General features: G+C 36.9%; 1 protein-coding gene across 1 annotated transcript; it reads left to right on the plus strand.

The window, feature by feature from the left end:
* Window positions 1–1,432: 1,432 nt before the first annotated feature.
* LOC124157195 (short-chain specific acyl-CoA dehydrogenase, mitochondrial-like) lies at window positions 1,433–16,700 on the plus strand. Its single transcript, XM_046531736.1, has 8 exons — window positions 1,433–1,756; window positions 3,886–4,156; window positions 6,800–6,951; window positions 8,387–8,575; window positions 10,586–10,729; window positions 10,826–10,953; window positions 13,151–13,246; window positions 16,146–16,700. The coding sequence occupies exons 1-8, from the start codon at window positions 1,720–1,722 to the stop codon at window positions 16,368–16,370; spliced, it is 1,242 nt and encodes a 413-aa protein (XP_046387692.1). The 5' UTR covers window positions 1,433–1,719; the 3' UTR covers window positions 16,371–16,700.
* The last annotated feature ends 2,218 nt before the right edge of the window (window positions 16,701–18,918 follow it).

Consider the following 18,918-nt stretch of genomic DNA (forward strand, 5'->3'; position numbering starts at 1 on the left):
TCCTTTGCACAATACACTATACACAAGAACTATCTCTATCTATCCACAGTGATCTACATCCGTGAACTTACTACCTCCTTTCTTCTCCTTGAATATTTCTATCTACTATTGGAGCCCTGGAAGCCCTGCTCAATCCCTTCATTCCTTTATTATTCATAGACACATTTCTATCACATGCTTATAATATATTGTACATAAAAATCACTTTGAAACAAAGCCTGCTGGAATGGTTCGCGGCCGTTTGGCGGCGAAAAATCAAGGTTTAAGGGGTCGGTACCCAATACATAGGACGGCGTTGAAGGGTTAAAATTGACATTATAGGCTTTAACAACATTAATCATGACACAAGAGGAACAACCTATTCAATACTGTACCACTAGCATGTAAATCTTGTCATCAGGAGCAAAGTCTTTGCCGAGGGAGGGGAGGGGGTTGAGGGGAAGTCTCTAGTAAGTGGTGCGGGACATACCTCAGCGGTGCCGCGGTGCGGGGTGGCGCCCTAGGGGGGAGATTGCATTACGACGGGCGATATCTCCTAAACGCTTAGAGATAGGTTAAAACAAACAGAAAATCGGCCCTAAAGAACTTTACTTTTACGTTTTACATAGAAATAGTGCTTTTTTGGCCCCAAAAAACTCAATTGAGGGTCCTTAGTACTTAGGGCCCTTGGGGCACGGGTTGCCGTTAATTTAAAGTAACCAAATTTTAACACGTGAATATGAACACCATTTGGATCATTTTGAGACCAGGAAAACATAACTTTTCGCAAATCTGAAAAATAAGGGCCGGCCTAATGGCTACTCTTGGTCGATTTTTTTCTATTTCTATTTTTTTTTTGCTGTTATTTTAGTTTCCGATGAAATTTCCGTGAAGACACACTATTATCGGTATTTAACTACGATTCTGGAGCGTTCTATGGCAGGGTTCTCCAATCTCTCAAATTATTACCATAGAATCTATGGTAATAATTGCAACATAATTTTCTGCCGCTCGGTTAAACGCTTGCGCATCGATACTAATTTAAAGTAATTATTCTAAATATGCTAATTTATAGTCATCTCATAGAATACGTAACTAATATCAAATCCAATAAATAATTTAATCCAATAAATGTTAGTAACATGATCATACATATCGTCCGGTACTATTGAGGGATGGAACAGTGCGCGGTGTTTATTGCAAGTGCCTGGCAGGAAAAGGATTGAAACATTTTAGGATGATATTTTAAATTATACCGCGAACTAGTAACTACTTTTCATTTATATTTTGTATTTTTTATGAAAAAACTATCAAATCTGTTAATTTATCGTATTAAATGTAATTGCTCCTTAAATTTATGGTTTGTCTGTTTTTTACAGAGGTTCAAATTTACCGCGATAGTCACGATTTCGGCGATTCGGCTACGCCATCTGTTGGAAACTTTTTATGTTAATGATGTTGATCTAATTTTGATTAAAGATAAATTGAAAGTATTCAAGGCTACGTATCAGTTGTATCAGTTCCAAGAAGAAAGTAATGTGCAGGACCAACATGAGATAGATGAATTAGGTTAATTTTTCCTTGTCAATCTTTCTAAATGCTTTTCCAAAGCTTACAACTCGGTGACATCAAGCGGTTGTCATTACTCTGAATGTGTACCTACGTAAATCTGTGTACCTTGTGCGTAAACCAGCTGATTACGGCGGTCTTATCTCAAGCTACTTTAAAACTGATAGTAGTATGTCCGTAATTGGGAAATTGGGTCGATTTTCGAGAGGTAAGTTTTCACTTGCCATGTCATTTTCAGGAATTTTGTTCCACTTAATGTAACTACGTTTGGTAACACTTAATATTCATTGAAATATATTAATCAAGTTTAAAATTTACTTCTCACGAAGATGATTTATAGTTTTAAAAATGTTATCGGCTTGAGTAGTCGTCAGTTGATGCAATCGGCGGGAAGTTTAAAAGAGCTCAAGCTATTCTCGGAGGTGGATCTCTATTTTGTTCGTATCTCAGTTTAAATATCTAATAATGAGGCCTTTTTTCACCAAAATAAGGATAAGTTATACCCAAAAATTAATTTAAAAATGTGCAGCTTATTCAGTACAGTTTTTGTGGTACAGTTGCACTTCATCGGTTTTTACATTCTTACTTTCTTCTTTCTTGAGTTCTAAGTCTAATCTTAGGGGTTTTCGTTACAATGAACGAGATTTACTTCTCGCAAGAACTTCTTTAGCGACCTCCTTTTATCTCTGTTTTAATGTGTTTCTATCTATCTTCAACTGATATCTAGGTGATAACCTCCCCTATGAAAAAAATGTATAAACCTGTATAAAATTTATGTACATATGTATGCAAATTTTATATGGGTTTATACAATTTTTTCATGGGGGCTCTTTCATTTTATTCTCTACTGCTTCTTGAAATGCTATTTTATGTTGAACCTACTTCAATTATCCTACTTTCAATCCATTCTTCACAGATCTCTTGAGTTTATTGAATTATGAGAGGCATTTCATGACCACTAAATTATGGTTGCATTTGATTCTGCCCTGGTGTAGCTTTGGATTCTTTCACATGGTTTCTAAATCTTTGCTTCAAAAAGATGTAATCAAATTGAAATCATCTTACATCTCCTGGCATTTTCCCCTTGTGTATTCTTTGGTTATGATTTTAAAATACATAATGTGTTAGCAAGCACTAGATTGTATTTCATTCTGCTTGCCTTATCCATATTCGGTTATTATTGTCTTGACCATCTCCAGTCACTGCATTCCAATTTCATTAATAATAAGATTCTCTTCCCCTCTTACCAGTATGATTACTTCCACGGTATCCTTGTATATATCTTCTATGTCTTCATAGCCTTAGTCCATTGTTGGTGTGTAAACCTGTACCATTATGGCATCTATGGCATTATTCTCTATCTTAACCATGATTATCTTGTCATTATACTGCAGAAAGCTCTTCACCCTCATTCCTGCACCCTTTCTGAGAATTAACCTGACTCCCTCATTGCCATTTGCAGATGCAGTGTGTATGATCCTGTAGCTTACACTGCATAAGTTTCCCTCTTCCGACCATGTCATTTTACTGATTTCTAGAACATCAAAGTTCATTCTTTCCATTTTCACCTTCAGATTCACCAGTCTTCTGTTAGTTCAAAGTGATCTCACCTTCCATGTTCCTATCCTCAGAATCTTATCACCTAATGTCTAATATTTTCTCTTGGGTAGTCATGACGCAACGCCCAGAGATCCGATGGAGGACTAGCTTACCTCCAGAATATTTTACTTGAGAGACTCCCATCATGTCTTTTGTAAAATGATGATTTGAGTAGCTGTGACTCCTAAGGATAACAATGTGGTGATTTCATCTTGCCTTCCACATTGCAGTTCTAAGGCTATTACAGTAAATGTTACCACAACTGTGTTGAAATGAGTGTCACTGTAATGACCTCTGTGGTCTCCAACTTCACTCAAATGAAGAAGAGTTGCTTCTATCTCCTCTGAGTGGTGGGAAACATAATTTTAGGCTGTCTCCTGTCGCCAAGTCACAGCTTCTTCACAGGTTTTGGCATTAATTTGTTGGCTTATCTTAACCAAGGATAGACCAATACTCCCTCAGAACTCTTTTGATTTTTATCCACGATTGCTTTTTGATGCATAAACTTCCCTATATTGGAGCTAACCTCCATACCTGGAGGTTGACCCACCATGTGTGACCTAGTGGATGTACTCTGTGGCTTAAAGCATAGCAACAAGCAATAATATAATTGGTTTTTAAAAGATTACTTCAATTAAATTTTCAAGATGTTATTGTTATTTGCATTGTCTTTCTCTAAATTTTGGCCAATTTTTTGCATTAATGTATAATTATCATTCCTCTATTTGTTTGAAATAGTTGTCAGCAATGGACGCCCTCACCACCGAGTCATATCATCTTTATCATCACTCCCAGAAACTCATCAAATGCTCTACAAAACGTGTAGAGATTTCGCTGAGGGAGAACTTAAACCTGTTGCTGCTAGGTTAGATAAAGAGCAAGCATATCCTCATGTGCAGTTACAGAAAATGGGTTCATTAGGGCTAATGGGCATAAATGTTCCAGAGGCATATGGAGGGCCAGGGTTAGATTCTCTTGCATTTTCAATAGCAGTAGAGGAGATCTCAAGGTAAGTTGAACACATGATTTTTTAATATTAATTCCTGAATGGGGACTCATTTGTAATAGTCACTGTAGTGTGAGCAGTTTTAATATGCATATCTATGGTTTCTTTATGTATGCTAATAATTCCTTATATGTAGTGTTAAAAAACGAAGTGAAAAGTACGGGTCAGTGCATCATCAAATTAACCCTTTCGAGAGGGTGTAGTTCACGCCTTAGCATGACTGCTGCACTGAGCCCCAAGAGACTCTTCCATCCCCTCCGTTTGGAGCATTTTGCAGGACATTCGTTAAGGAAGGTCTTGCTGATAATCACGTACTCCTATCAGGACACTTGACAATTATTCATAAAATTTATTTAGGTGGTATCAGCCATACAGGTTTACCTTTTTCTCTCTCTCTTGCATACCCTGCTTAGTGATAACTTTAGATGATGCTGCAGATTTAGTAGTTGCTATTGTGGTCCTCTCATAAGACGTTGTATTAGTTTGCTGCACTAAGAGGTTTTATGTGCTATAAATGGGAATCAGAGGTATCGAAAATGTATTTTGTGATCAATTTAATTTGTGACTCCATTCTTCAGCTAGTTCTTTGCTTTGTTGGATATGCAACCTGAATAATTGGTTGGGAAGAGAAAGCTACTGCCTTTGTATAGGGCCATTACATTCACAAAATAAATATGATAGGCAGTGATTCTTGTGGGTTTCCTTCTGCGTTTATCCATTTTGCTGGACAATATTTCGCCAAAGTTCCAGTTGGCTTCCTCAGGTCCACCGAAGTGTCCAGAAAAATGGATAAAATAGAATAGAATACTGTATTTGCCAAAGGATCAGAAAACAATGAGTGGGTACATCGATTCAGATATATGGAACGTCAATATAAAATGGTTGAACCATCACCAGTAATATGGTAATGTCTGCAATGGGTTAGATGTATCAAAAATTTAAAATTTGTATACATGAAATAATAGTAAAATCAATTACAATGGGAATGATCGTTAATACAAAAGACTTAAACATTTACAAGTTCTCATCACATAGAAATTCGTGAAAGTCATTGGATAAACGTGGAAGGAAACGTGGAAGAATCACTGCCATCATAGTCTCCGCGGAAGCCTACTTGGAAAATAAATATGATACTTGAAATGATTCTTTCATTTCACAATGAATTGTCATTTGTCAGATTATCAAGAATTAACTTCCACTAAAACTACTTGTACTTTCTTTCAGCATTACATTTTTCTGTGGTAGTAATTGTGCATATTTCACGTGGAAGTAAATAAAATACTCTTTGTGAATAAATATTCCAAATGTTTAAAATAGTCGCTTTAGTGTTGTGAAAAATTTTTGGGGTTTTTAGCCAATTTTTAACCATTCAACTTTTCATCCCTATAGATAGTTCTTCAACCTTTTTATTGATTAGTTTCAAATATAAATTAGCTGTGTTACCATTGAGATTAAATAAAAAGGGCTGGGCCCAGGGAAGGCACAGTAAGGGAACAAGTCGGATATTCTGTATAATTAACGCTCTAATTCATACACACAACAAATACATGTTAACCATTGCACGCCAGGTGTGAGACTCCTCGAGTCTTGGATCCCCCCACACCGCGCCAAGTGCCCACATCGCCTCGAGCAGTGGCGGATACAGATGGGGGGCACAGGGGGCGCGCGCCCCCCCCTTGCGGGTCCGCTTGTATTGCCGAACATTAATGTGTTGCACAACAATTGCAAAACCACAATTGTAACTTTTTTATATCATAAGATGGCATTGTCTTTTACATGTTTATAATCACTTTAAATAAAATTTTCATATACTTTGCCTGTGAATTGATCATCTTTTATTACCATAAAAGTAAAGACAACTCAAGATATATTGCGCCCCCCCCTTGAGTTTTTTCTGTATCCGCCACTGGCCTCGAGGGCTTCCTATTTGTTGGTAATGATATCAGCATTTAACCTTACCTGTGCAACTTCCCCCGGAGCACAATCTCAAAGCAAAGTGTTAGCAAGATCCAATTTCCTAACTTATTTATCAGAGGATATGTGAAGTGTGTGTGTGCTGCAGCTTGTATGTGGCCATCATCTGGTAGACATATGGTTACACTGTAAAATATTCCCCTAGATACTTTGCAGAGAAGTTGTTAGGCATTAGAGCCACACCTATATGAGATTCCTCGTCCAGAGGCTTCAATTAACCCAAAACCAAACAGAAGCATACAAGCTTACAGTCCCTTGCTTTATTTGGTAATTAATTCCAGCTCTCATCCTAACCATTATCCAGCATTATAACTACAGATCCATTGTGTATAGTGATAATAAAATTTATTTCCCTCAAGCATATATCTCACATGGCCAAAATCTCTTAGTTTAAAAATATATTTTTGTGAAAAATTAAAACAACTTTCATGGATATTTCATTTAGTAAACCCAATCCCCACTTATGTTTGTATCTTCAACCATATATGATATGTCAACCAAATTCAGTCTGCAAATGTTTAGTTTATGTACTCAGAATTTCTCGTGCAACTTGGTGAAAATCGTGAAAAAATTGGCGAAAAAAATGAATTTACATTGCTGAGCTTACGTCGTTGCTGATTAACATCCTATGGGCCATTGTTGATGCATGTTCTTAAAAAATGTATATTACAGGGGCTGTGCTAGTACGGGTGTAATAATGAGTATCCACAATTCACTCTACATGGCCATGATTGACAAATTTGGACGGGATGATCAAAAGAAGACATTTCTAAGCCCTTTTACTACTGGTGAAACGGTTGGTTGTTTTGCTCTGAGTGAACCAGGTTTGTTCTTTTAGCATCGACAGTGGCATTTATTTTCATTGGGCATACATCTCACAATTCATTCTTATTAGATTCAACTGGTTGATTAAAAATGAATTCATTTTTATCCTTGAATTCATGCATAGCTTGGTTTACTAGAGGTTCTTGAAAATAGAGTTTAATTTTTTTCTGATTGACCCTCAACTTAGAGCTGAAATTAATCCTATGCATACATCCTCTTTTCAATCTTGATACTCACAAATTGGTATACATTATATATATGTATAAGTATAGTTGATACAGCATAAAAATATTGGTTAATAGCATTTATGCATTCATTCGTTTGCATCAGCTACTCAAGTGCCATAGAGATAGAGAGAGTTTTGGATGTGTTTGCATAGGTTCCTTGAGTCCAATAAATACCGTATTTACTCTTGTAAGCCACAACCTTGTGTATCCCGGCCACCCCCATTTTTGGGCTGGCTCGTGAGGATAAAAAAACTTTGCGCTTTTGAGGTCTAATATATTTTTGAGGATTCGCGTAAGCTGCGCACCTCGCTTTTTTCACCAGCATTTCCGGAATAAAGGTGTGCAGCTTCTATGAGTAAATACGGTATCTTTGTCCATATGACCTATGAGTCCAATAAATATATTTGTCTCTTCAATGAATGGTTATGAATCGAGTGTCTTAATGATTATAAATTTCAAATTATAGGGATTTTTGGTCTTTTGGGCTTAGAATTAAAGCAGTTTCTTACTGTAGACCTTTTAGGTATTGGGAGCATAATAGCATGTATGGGTGAGGGAGACGAGGTTGAGGAGAACAGCGAGTGCTGATCTGTAAATACAGTCGGTCCAGCACATCACTCCCTTTAAAGGCCATGCACCGAAACTGACCAAAGTAAATTAATGGTGTTTTTAGCTGAGCCAGAGTGGAGCTATGATTGGCACAGCTCCCTCCTCTATAGCAAATATTTTTTTCCTATGCTGTCAAATTTCTATTTTCAGTAGGCAAGTTGTGAAATGCAGTGATTTCTGTGATCAAAATCTAATGACAGTCTTGGATACCTATTCTCATTGTTTACGAAATTTAAAAATGAATTTTTAATTACTAGTAGGAAATAATTTTAATTGCTGCAATGAAATCTGCGGAATATTTTAAAGTAATTATTAAAATCCCAAAATTTCTATTCTATATAGCCAATGCTCTAAAGTTTTAAAATGAATTTTTGTGAAAAATAAAACCACTTTCATGTATCTTTTGTTAGGTAAACCAAATCCTTATCCTCTCCATGTACCAGAATGTTTTTTGTTTAGCAACATTTTTTGACCTATTGAGTTGCCTGGTTAAGTTAGCATGTATTGCTGTTAATTCTGTTTGGTGTGTATCTTTCAACTTAAAAGAAAAATGTCAATTAATGTATATTTTTGAAAATTTTATTTTCTGTTTTTACAGATGCGGGGAGTGATGCTGCAGCTCTGTCCACCACTGCCAAACCAGATGGGGATGAATGGGTATTAAATGGCACTAAAGCATGGGTCACTAATAGTCGAGAAGCATCTGCTGCTGTTATTATTGCATCTACAGATGTTGCCAAAAAGCATAAAGGGATCAGTGCATTCATTGTGCCTTTGCCAACTAAAGGTAGGAAGGTGAATTATTTACACCTCTTCATGAAATTTACCGAAAAGTAGACTGGTTCAAATACATATTACTGATCCTTTTGTAGTTGAGCTCTTGTACTAGCAAGGCACAAGGGGATATTTTATTTCTATCATACTCTGATGCTGAAGAAGTTTGCTGTTTTATTATGTCGATTGTTCATTCGACAAATGTACAATAGGAGAAATAATTCCGTTTTAGCTCAGCAGAAGGTCCAAATGTCAAAAGATCAGTTGGGGCCAAGCTGGACCATAGGGGACATTTAACCTAAATTCCATTATTTTTATGTATTAGGTACAGAAACTTTTCCTTATGTAAACTGAGTCATTATAAGAATCTTCATCTGAATTGAATGTTGAGTTGGCTGTGTAATTATCAGAAATATCAAATGCAACTTAAGCATTTTTTGCTGAGTTGCTACTTTTGAATCAGTGAAGATTAGAACCTAGTTTCCTGAAAGGATCTTATCTAGTAAAAAATTGTTGCAGGAGTGGCATAAACTTTCCCCAGAATTTTGCAAGGTTAGCAGCATGGCAGGAGGTGTATTAGACCACAGCTTAAGGCAAAAATATTGGTTTGTGATTTTCCTGCTGAATTTAAGCAGTGGTGTCCTCATAATGTCAGTAGTTCTTTTACGAAACAAAGGTCTAGTCAGCAGTTGCTATATTTAGGGGAAGCTTGGGAGAGTTGGTGAAGGGATGATGGTTAGGGAAAACATCGTAGATTATCTGCTGATTGGATTACCAATAAATCATCAATTTGCTGTGTTAGAATCAGCTTCACTGTCAGTGTGCTTCTTACTTTGTGGGTGAAAGTTCAGCCAAATCAGCTCCAACCCTTCTAATAATAATTATCTCCATAAAGAGTATATTTACCTCAAATGTTTGAATTTTGTCCTATTTTCACTTAAATATTGGCCATAAGAAGTATCTAGGGAATATTTTAGGGTGTAACCATATTCCTACCAGATGATGGCCAGACACAACCCACAGCACACAGAGGTAACCTTCACAAATCTTCTGGTATATGTAACTAAGTTAGGAAATTGGATCTCCTTGGCTTTGTAAGTCAATGGTTCTACTATATCTTGAATTTTAGGATATCTGAAACCAGTTGGTTATTTTTTTCATATTTGTGAAAAGAGATGATTTGACCATGATTGTTATTGTGCATTGCAATAATCTCTCCCACTCTTTTTAACAGCTCTTCCTCTCTTTCAATCTCCCTCCTTTCTACCCCTAGCACTCACCTATCCGTTTCCCCTCATATCCTCGGTTTACATCTGGTAAATTGGCTTGTAAGAGAAGAAATTGTATCTATCTATCTATCTCTCAGTTAGTGGAAAGATATATTTTCTATAATGAATTACCGTATTTCTCCGATTATAGTCCCCCTTTGAACATACCTAGTTCCCCCTCCTAATTCTGAGGCTTCAGTTTGAGGAAAAATTTTAATAATGCATTTGAATAACCTTTTACATATCCCTTAACTAATCTCCTTAAATTATGCAGAATTACAGTACTAATGTTAGTGAGATGTGAATGTTTTTAGAATATATATTTCTCTTTCTGACACTACATTTTTGAACGGCAGTGAAAGTGGTGCCTCTCCATTCATTGCAATGCAACTGCTCGTAATTATTTCTCTATTTTCTCATCTGAGGATCTCCAGGTTGCTTTATATAGAACATATTTTTCCTTTGAGATTTTGTGCTTCCTACCATCATATTCTTAGGTTAAAATAGAATATAAACCTCAAGCCTGTGTTGGAGGAAAATTCATGGAAACATGTCTTATAAGTAGGTACTTCTTGTGCCAGATTTATGCATTCCAGTTGTACTGATCTATGTCCTATCAGGCCTCCAGATTTCATGGCTAATGTATTCACTTGAACAGAACTTGAAGTATGACTTGACTAAATTTGGAATGGTATGCTTGAAAGTTTCTCTTACTACTTTTTTGTTATTATTTTCAATTAAGATCCATTTTTCAGGTCTTTCAATTGGAAAGAACGAAGATAAAATGGGAATAAGGGCAACTTCTACTTGTAATTTAGTGTTAGAGGACTGCCGAATACCGAAAAATAATATACTTGGCCAGGAAGGAGATGGATTTAAATATGCTATGTCTGCTTTAGGTAACTTACATATAATTAAAATTTTCTTGTCGTTCATATTGAATAGTTTACAAAATATACATTTAAAATCATCTTTCAGTGATGGACTTTTTTCAGATGGAGCAAGGATAGGAATTTCTTCCCAGGCTCTTGGAATCGCCCAGGCATCTTTGGATTGTGCTATTGATTATGCAGCAAAGAGAACAGCTTTTGGAAAGCCTATTATAAAATTCCAGATGGTTCAGGTATCCATGAAATACTTGGTGTTTAGAATCCTATTTTTAGTTATTAGATTTAGATACATACCTAATTCTGTTTGAAAAAAATGAGCAAAAATAGTTTTCAGTATTTTTAAGTGCCATATTTTGTTAGAATGGTTTAATTGTTTTCATAATTAACTTTAAGTTATGAAAATGCAATAGCTTAGTAATTTTTTGTGCCATCTTGAGGAATTACTGTGGTTGTTAGGTAGAAAAATTCATCTAACTCAAAAGATATTACCTATATCTGTCTAAAGAATATTTATTAGACAGCCTAGGCAAATACATATATATTCTGATGAAAAATTTCTCAAGATTCTCACCAGGTGGGAATCCCGAGAAATTTTTCATCAATCTATAAGCCGGGAAAACCTAAAATTTTACAACATATGTATTCTGTTGGAGAGAGAGAGATTTTTAAAAACTTAAATGTAGAGGCAATATGGTAAAGTACAATCGGGTGCTTTCCCAGCCAATTGAGCCATTCAAGGCTATTCTGGTTTCCCTTGGGTTATTGCTGTCATTGACAATATTTCAAAACTTGTCAAGTTTCATCTTGTTACATCATGTCAAGTTGGTAAAATTGTAATATGTGGCAAGGGAAGAAATTGGGCTTTAAGTTTTAAAGCATCTACCACAAATATAGAAATCATCTGGTGGGTAATCTAAAATCTCTTCCATGAACTAAATGATACAATGTTGACAATACTCCCTCTTTTAGTCTGTAATTTGCTATGGAAAAGTAATCATTTGCTTGTCTCTAGGGATATGCGAGTAGTACTTTTTGACCTCGAGTCGAGTTCTAAACTCCTCGTGATGTATCAAGTCGAGTTCGGTAATTTCAGAATCTGAAAATATGATGCATACATGCACCTATATATTCTCATTTTCCAATCCCCTAGTGCATTTTCTCTTTTGAACGCTTAGCCTGAAGTAAAAATAAAAAGATAATGAGCGACATTGATGATAATTGGCATAAGAAAGTATGAGCGATGCAGCAATCAACTCCTAATACGCCGCGGGGGTGGAAGAGGGAAGGCCACCACCGCTGACGAAAAGGTATTCGGCACCAGGGGCGCAGCTAGGAATCAAGGCTGGGGGGGGGGGGGTTTAGGTGCAAATAATACCGGGGTGTGTGGGGGTATGGAATACACACCAGGATAAGCGGTAGGTGCGAGATTAATAAATTGAGGAATTTTAAGATAAACGGTCCAAAATGGTGAGTTTTATGGCTTTCTGAGGGATATTTTATTAATCCTTACACTATTCTATTAGTAATATCAACCCAATTAAGTAAAATGGATTAAACTTTAAAATTTCTCCGAGCTCTGGGGGGGAGGGGGGGTTTTAACCCCCAAAACCCCCCCTCGCTGCGCCACTGTTTGGCACCCACGTCGACTGCTACATATAGAGCAAGCTAAACTTCCAGCCAAGGCAATAGACCCATTTATGTATCAACTTTACAAATGATATTCATAAATGAGTTTGATGATAACTCCTACTGTCGGCAGATTTCTTAGCCTACTGTCCTCGACTGGTCAGTAACTGAAACTACTCGACCGGACTAGACATTATAAATGGTACTCAAAGCACTCGATTCGAATACCAACTACCTGACTCAAATTTTCTAATATGTACTCGCACATTCCTACGTGATTCAACCATGGATTAAGCTCACACAAACTTGCATTAGTCCCACATAATAAACAATGAGGCCAGGATGTGAAGTGATGAAATGAGTTTGAGTACATTACTACCTCCATGGTTGCGTGCAGGAAACTCAACCAGTCAGGATAGCCGAGGATGATAGACGAGTTGCACATTTAAACGTTCGAAGGAGATATAAGAGGGCCTTACCTTACTCTTCACTCACATACTCAATAGTTGTCTCACATGAAGAGTTTTGTATAATGTAAATGAATTATTTAGTTTTTTGAGAGTATACGTTAGGTCATGTGATTCAATTTGCATTCTTTCCTTCCTCTTAATTGTCTCTGTCCTCTCTACCATATTGTTTCCTCAAATTTTGGTATGGAAAAGAAATCGGTCACATAGTCTTGAAACTTCTACTTAAAAATGTAACTGAAAAGGTTCTTCTAAAGAATAGCCTTGAATACAAACATAATTTTAGTACATTGGTAAAACTTAAAAATTGAAATGCTTTGTAATTCTAATTGTTTAGGAAAAGCTTGCAGACATGGCTCTTCGAATAGAATCAGCAAGGCTGCTTGTGTGGAGGGCTGCTGCGCTGAAAGATCAAGGTCAAAGTTTCACTAAGGTATTTATCATGATGCCATTTCCCCAAGTGATGATGTTACATTTCCCCAATTCCTCTATTATTTCCCATTCACAAAACTATTAAACTATGGCATCAATAAAATAAAAAAACATTTAGGGGATCCCAACTCGCAGAGCTTATCCTCAACCCAAGACTGCTGATAACCCAAACACTGGGATATTCTGGCTAGTGATTGCAAATCAAGACAAGTGTGCAAGTGAGTCCGCTTGAATGTGCGACTGCAAAATTAGTGGAGTAGCACACGAGTCACATTAAACCCTTTCCTGCCAGCGCCTACCATAGGAAAGCCTTTTCGTGGTACGATTAGCATGAGAATATTTTAAACCTCCCTGTACAGAGCTGTTTTTTGGGATGGAAGTACCCTGATATTTTCGTCCCTCTATTTTGGGACCCAACTCAATGGAGTGCCTGTCCCTTACCCCGGCCACTGGACTACACCCTCCAACCCTATCACGGTACGAATCCAGTCAACTTATTGCGATACCAGTTTTTTTCAACCAAACATTGTATTTGATTTTCAATAATCTACTCTTCTAAAAGAATTACTAACATTTTTTTAGCATTGTGGAATTTTAAATGGGTTTCTAGCATTAATAACAAAGTTAGTAAATACAAGGTCATAGGGCTATGAGTCCGGAAGTCCATTATTTTTGACACTAAAATTACCTTTAAAAATTGTTTACGCTCATAAAAAACGAAGAATTCATTTGAAAGTATAAAAAAATTGTTGTATGAAACAAAATATATCATTGAAAAAACTATTGACGATATAACCACTTCGCAAAAAATTCCTGCAGTGAGGATGGTCGTAAATGAGTGGGAGGGTCGGGCTTAATTGCTGAGAAGTGGCCCTAAGGACACGCTAAGCTGGGTCTCAGGCCGGGCCTGAATGCATCCGACAATTGCTACCTCAGTGGTGACTTCCCTTCCCTCGAATCGACTAGAGCCGACGTCCAGTCTTTTGTGTTAAAAAATCTGCGACAGGTATACATGACGTCAGGTCTTCTACGTATGAAAATGCCCGTCGACTCCACCCGATATTTGGAGCGAAAGGGTTAAGAAGTTGGAACCCTCCCTCGAGTGGACTTGCTCTTAGTGCAGCACGCTTCTGAGCACCTCTTATCCATGTGGCTCTCCTCCCTGAACCTCTGGTACTTTTTGTCATATGGAGTTGAGTTCCTATTGATTACATTTTTTCCTAAGCTTGCCAAAGTATCACCAAAAGACAAAATAGACTTTTCTGAAATTTAGCATTTCAAAATTTGTTCTCTAATTATTATATGTGTAAGAGAGATAGATAAATCTTAATTTAGATGAAAAACTAGAGAAGTATTCCATATGAATACAGTAACAACCGCTTTTAACACTACCAAATACTATACCCACTTACTGTAAATAATTAAAAATACTTAAATATTATACCCCCTGTACAGCAGTTTTAGATATGAGGAGGATCTCACTCTGTCCTCCAAAGCCACAACAATAAGATTATGATAGGTACTTGTGAGTAATTTTTTGGCATAAGTTTTCCTAATGTGCTGCTATGCTACATATGTATCCTGTAATGGTGCTAACTTTTAAGCCCACAATCACAAATTTCATAAGCACAAAGTCACTAAATCAAGATTTTATTCTAGTTCACTCAAAGGTCTCTCCTCTACTTAACATTCCCTTCATCTCCCCAGCTTCTCCTTCTCCTCCCCTCCTACATTTTTTCCGCTCACCCTCTAAACCATAACGACTTTATGGGGTTGCACAATAGGAGCTGAATGTTGGAGTGTGTTGTGTGGAGCGAGGCTGCTATTGCAAAAGGGTTGCATTGTCTGTCACTAATTTGGGCACACTCAATTGACTGTTGTATGTTTTATGATAGTGCAAATGTCATGGTGTATTCCAGACTTATCTAGCACCACATAAGAGCAGATTATCTGTAACACATATCCATACTTATGGGTCTTTCTGCATTCACATCAGATACTGTCTATCATCTGCTCACTCATATCATCAGTAGTGATTTGTTCTTGTACTATCATTACTTCCTGTCTTATTTCACACTAATTTCATAGTGTTGGATACAAGTCAGACTTGCTCCTGCTATTCCTGTAAGCGAAATAAATATATGTATACTGGAAAGGGAATGAGCTTGTTTGCTTTGAATCGAAAGTGCAATTCAATGAAAGAATTTGATGCATAAGACAGAAATTTACTTTACGAGTAATAAAAACTTTTCAATGGAGACATTTATGTACTGGTAAGTGTAAAATAAGGAAACACCAAAGTTGCCTCCCACTTTTCATGAGACGATGACATCATAAGAGACTTGGCTAATTTACTCGTTCAAGGAGAAACTTTTATTGAATAAAGGAAAAGTTCATGAGAGTTTAGATAATAATGAACCATATCTAGCCAAGACCCAAGGCTGAGTAGCACCTGAAAAGTGACGGCATGTTTGGCTTGAGTTTGTGACATCATCCACTAATCTGCAAAAGGGTTAATGCTGTCGATTTTCACCTCAAATAGCTGGGGAATCACGCAACAGATGGAGAAATGGATATACATATATTGGTCTAATTTTTTTAAGCTTAAACAAAGGAAAATAATGAAAAACTGTTAAATGAGCCCATTTTCCATTGCTATGGACCAATGAGGTATGCTGATGAGAATCACTTTGGTGTCATAGTATTTTTATTCCTGTTAATTTTTGTTGGAAATACCTCTCTTTTGCAGGTTTAATGATGGTATACTTTGGCCCATTTATTCCTCCTTGACTTATACTCTTGAATGCATTTCAAAGTTCATCCTAAGTATTAATTGAAATTGTTTTTGGATTTTTTTGTTGTAATAGGAGGTAACTGTGGCAATTTTTTTATCCTTTCAGGAATCTTCAATGGGGAAGATAGCTGCAGCAGAGGCAGCTACATTTGTATCACATCAATGCATCCAAATATTGGGTGGGATGGGATATGTTTCAAGTATGCCTGCTGAGAGACATTACAGGGATGCCCGTATTACCGAAATATATGGTGGTGTTACAGATATACAAAAGCTGGTGATTGCAGCTCATCTTGCTCGTGAATATGGAGTGGGGGGCAACAATCATTGAATGAATTATATGTGATAAAATTTATGCTCCATCATGGTTTTAAAATTATTTCATGGTTATGGTTTTTATGGAAATTTTGTCCTTGCAAATGAATTGCTTGAATTTAATAGTATACATATTCTTGCATGGAGGATGCAATGATTGGTCTCCCCGGCATATACTTCCCAGTATTGTGATGAAGATCATGTTTCATTTGGATAAACATTGATCGCATGTATTATTTTAGCACAACTTTGAACTGGCAAATGTATATCAGGTGAATTATGTGGTGATATATTTTTATTGCCTGTTGATATGTTTATTTTTGGTAAATAAATTATATTTTTATAAGTCAATTTCTATTATTAAAGGAAAATTTTCTTGGAGGCCTGTATATTGCAGAATCCTCTCATATATATTTGCGAGTTACCTAGAATACTCGACATACATTACCAGAAAGTATTGGATTCAATTCAGGGATTTTTCTTGGTTGGATGAGTACCTAATCTGGTCAAATTCCATATATTCATCTATTGTAGACCACCATGACAATATTGCAGCGCCTCAATTAACACCATGGCTAAGAGTAGAGTTCGGGCTACATCCAGAATGCAATTTCACTCTCAGTCAGATCAGTCTTAACATCGTTCCTTAGACTTAATCCACCCCGCAGCAGCAGCAAGATTCTTCAAATTCCTTGTTCGTTTCCTTGTCCTTGATAACTTTCAAGTGAAAACATCATCATGGATATCACAGTATACTATAACTATGTACTTTCAATGAGCAATAGATCATCATCCGGGAGGTCTGTAGCTAAGTAAATCTATGTCATGCCAAAGGACCTTCTTGACCTCATAACCTGTGATACTGACACAATCTCTTCCAACCTCCCAGGCTTCTGTCCTAATGGTGGATTCTTCGCCAGCTATTAATAGAAGGTTCTCCTACCTGTTATCAGAAAAGCCAGTGGGTCTCCTGGGCCTTCATAAATTCAATCGTGTCAGGGGAAACATGATGGAACTCCTTCGTGATGAAACAAAAAAGGAAAGACAATGGCAGGTTCCACAATTTAATAAATACTGCGACTGCTTTCGAATGCATAGTATCTGAAGCTGCTAATTTTTTGCCAAGAATATCTCAAGAAGTTAGGAGATGGATCGAAAAATGAATGAATTCAATGACAATCGATAAAAATTAAAATAGATTAGTTTCCTTCATCAAAGAAAATGAATGGCATTGATTGCGATTCGTTACTCACCATTAGTGTATTCATAATATGCAAATTATTTGTTTTTAGAAATCCCAGTTTAGACGAATGGCAATGGTCAATTTTAACCGCATTTGAAAAAGGTCAGATTGGCATCCATGCGATGCCACTCCACGTGGCATCACAGGGACCTAGTTTCTATACGAGTAGATAGGAGTTTTACATCGTCTGAGATTACCAATGCATGCATGAGGCACAGAGCTCAGGGAAACATCTCTTAATATAATCACCTATTAAAACTGCATATGGCCAGGAAGTTTCCTTCGTTTGATAAGGTATTAATAATCCTTATTTAAGCCAAGCGCTACCTGCTAGTGGGGTACTCTACTACCTGCTACCAGCCTGCATGGCAGCGGCGCACATATCCTAGCCCCAAGGTCACCTCACTCAGCAGCAGCGGGAACCAGAATGACGTCACACGGGCTTTTGCCAGCATTCATACTTAGCCGTCGTGTTTTCGCACGCTTGAAAATTTTCACTTTTCATTTAATCGCGAAAAATAGATATCGTCATTTAAAAATCTAAAAGTGTGAAATACGTACTCCAGGAGTAATCTTTCGATTTAAGCAATTAAAAAATAATTGGAAACCACCCTATTGGTGAGCGAGTTCATTGAGGGACCAGGAGCACAAATACTTCATGCTGCTGCAACTTCTTGAAACTCAGGTCCACTAGAACTTAGGAAAATTCAGCGAAGGATAACCTACCTATTGGTGAGCTCCTCCACTGATATGACTCTGGTGAGCCAGGAAACGCAGTCAACTGATAGTGACCAGGATTCAGAAAATCATTAAAGATGAGATGATGCTATGTGACAGACGAAAAGCTCCAGATCATCTTGATGACCCAGAATCAGAGGAACTGGACATCAGTGTATGGGTCAACAGCAGGCTTTAGCATCATCTCAACCTCTGTAGATGGCCCAGACTTCTTACCACTGGACCAGCTTTTAAGACCAGAACTTCATGAAATATGATGTTTTATGAATATAAAAATTGTCTAATGTTCCAATTAAGCAAACCCCAAGATTTCTGAAAATGCTGATCACAACTGTGGCTTTCCAATGTAATTTTTAGAGCTGGGTTTTGGCCTGCTCCTGGTGACCTAATAAACAAAATTCTAAATATTAACCTAAAAAGTTTATCATGCAATATGTTACAGCGACTGTAGTTTCGATACACAAAGGTTAAGAAAACACTTAGCTGTTTCACAAAATAAAATATATTGCGACCGGTTTCGATACAGCGTATCATCATCTGTAGTTTCGATAGTTTCAATTGGTTCAACCGTTGCCACAGATTT

This window comes from Ischnura elegans, chromosome 4, assembly GCF_921293095.1.
Source record: "Ischnura elegans chromosome 4, ioIscEleg1.1, whole genome shotgun sequence".
Taxonomy (NCBI): Eukaryota; Metazoa; Arthropoda; class Insecta; order Odonata; family Coenagrionidae; genus Ischnura; species Ischnura elegans.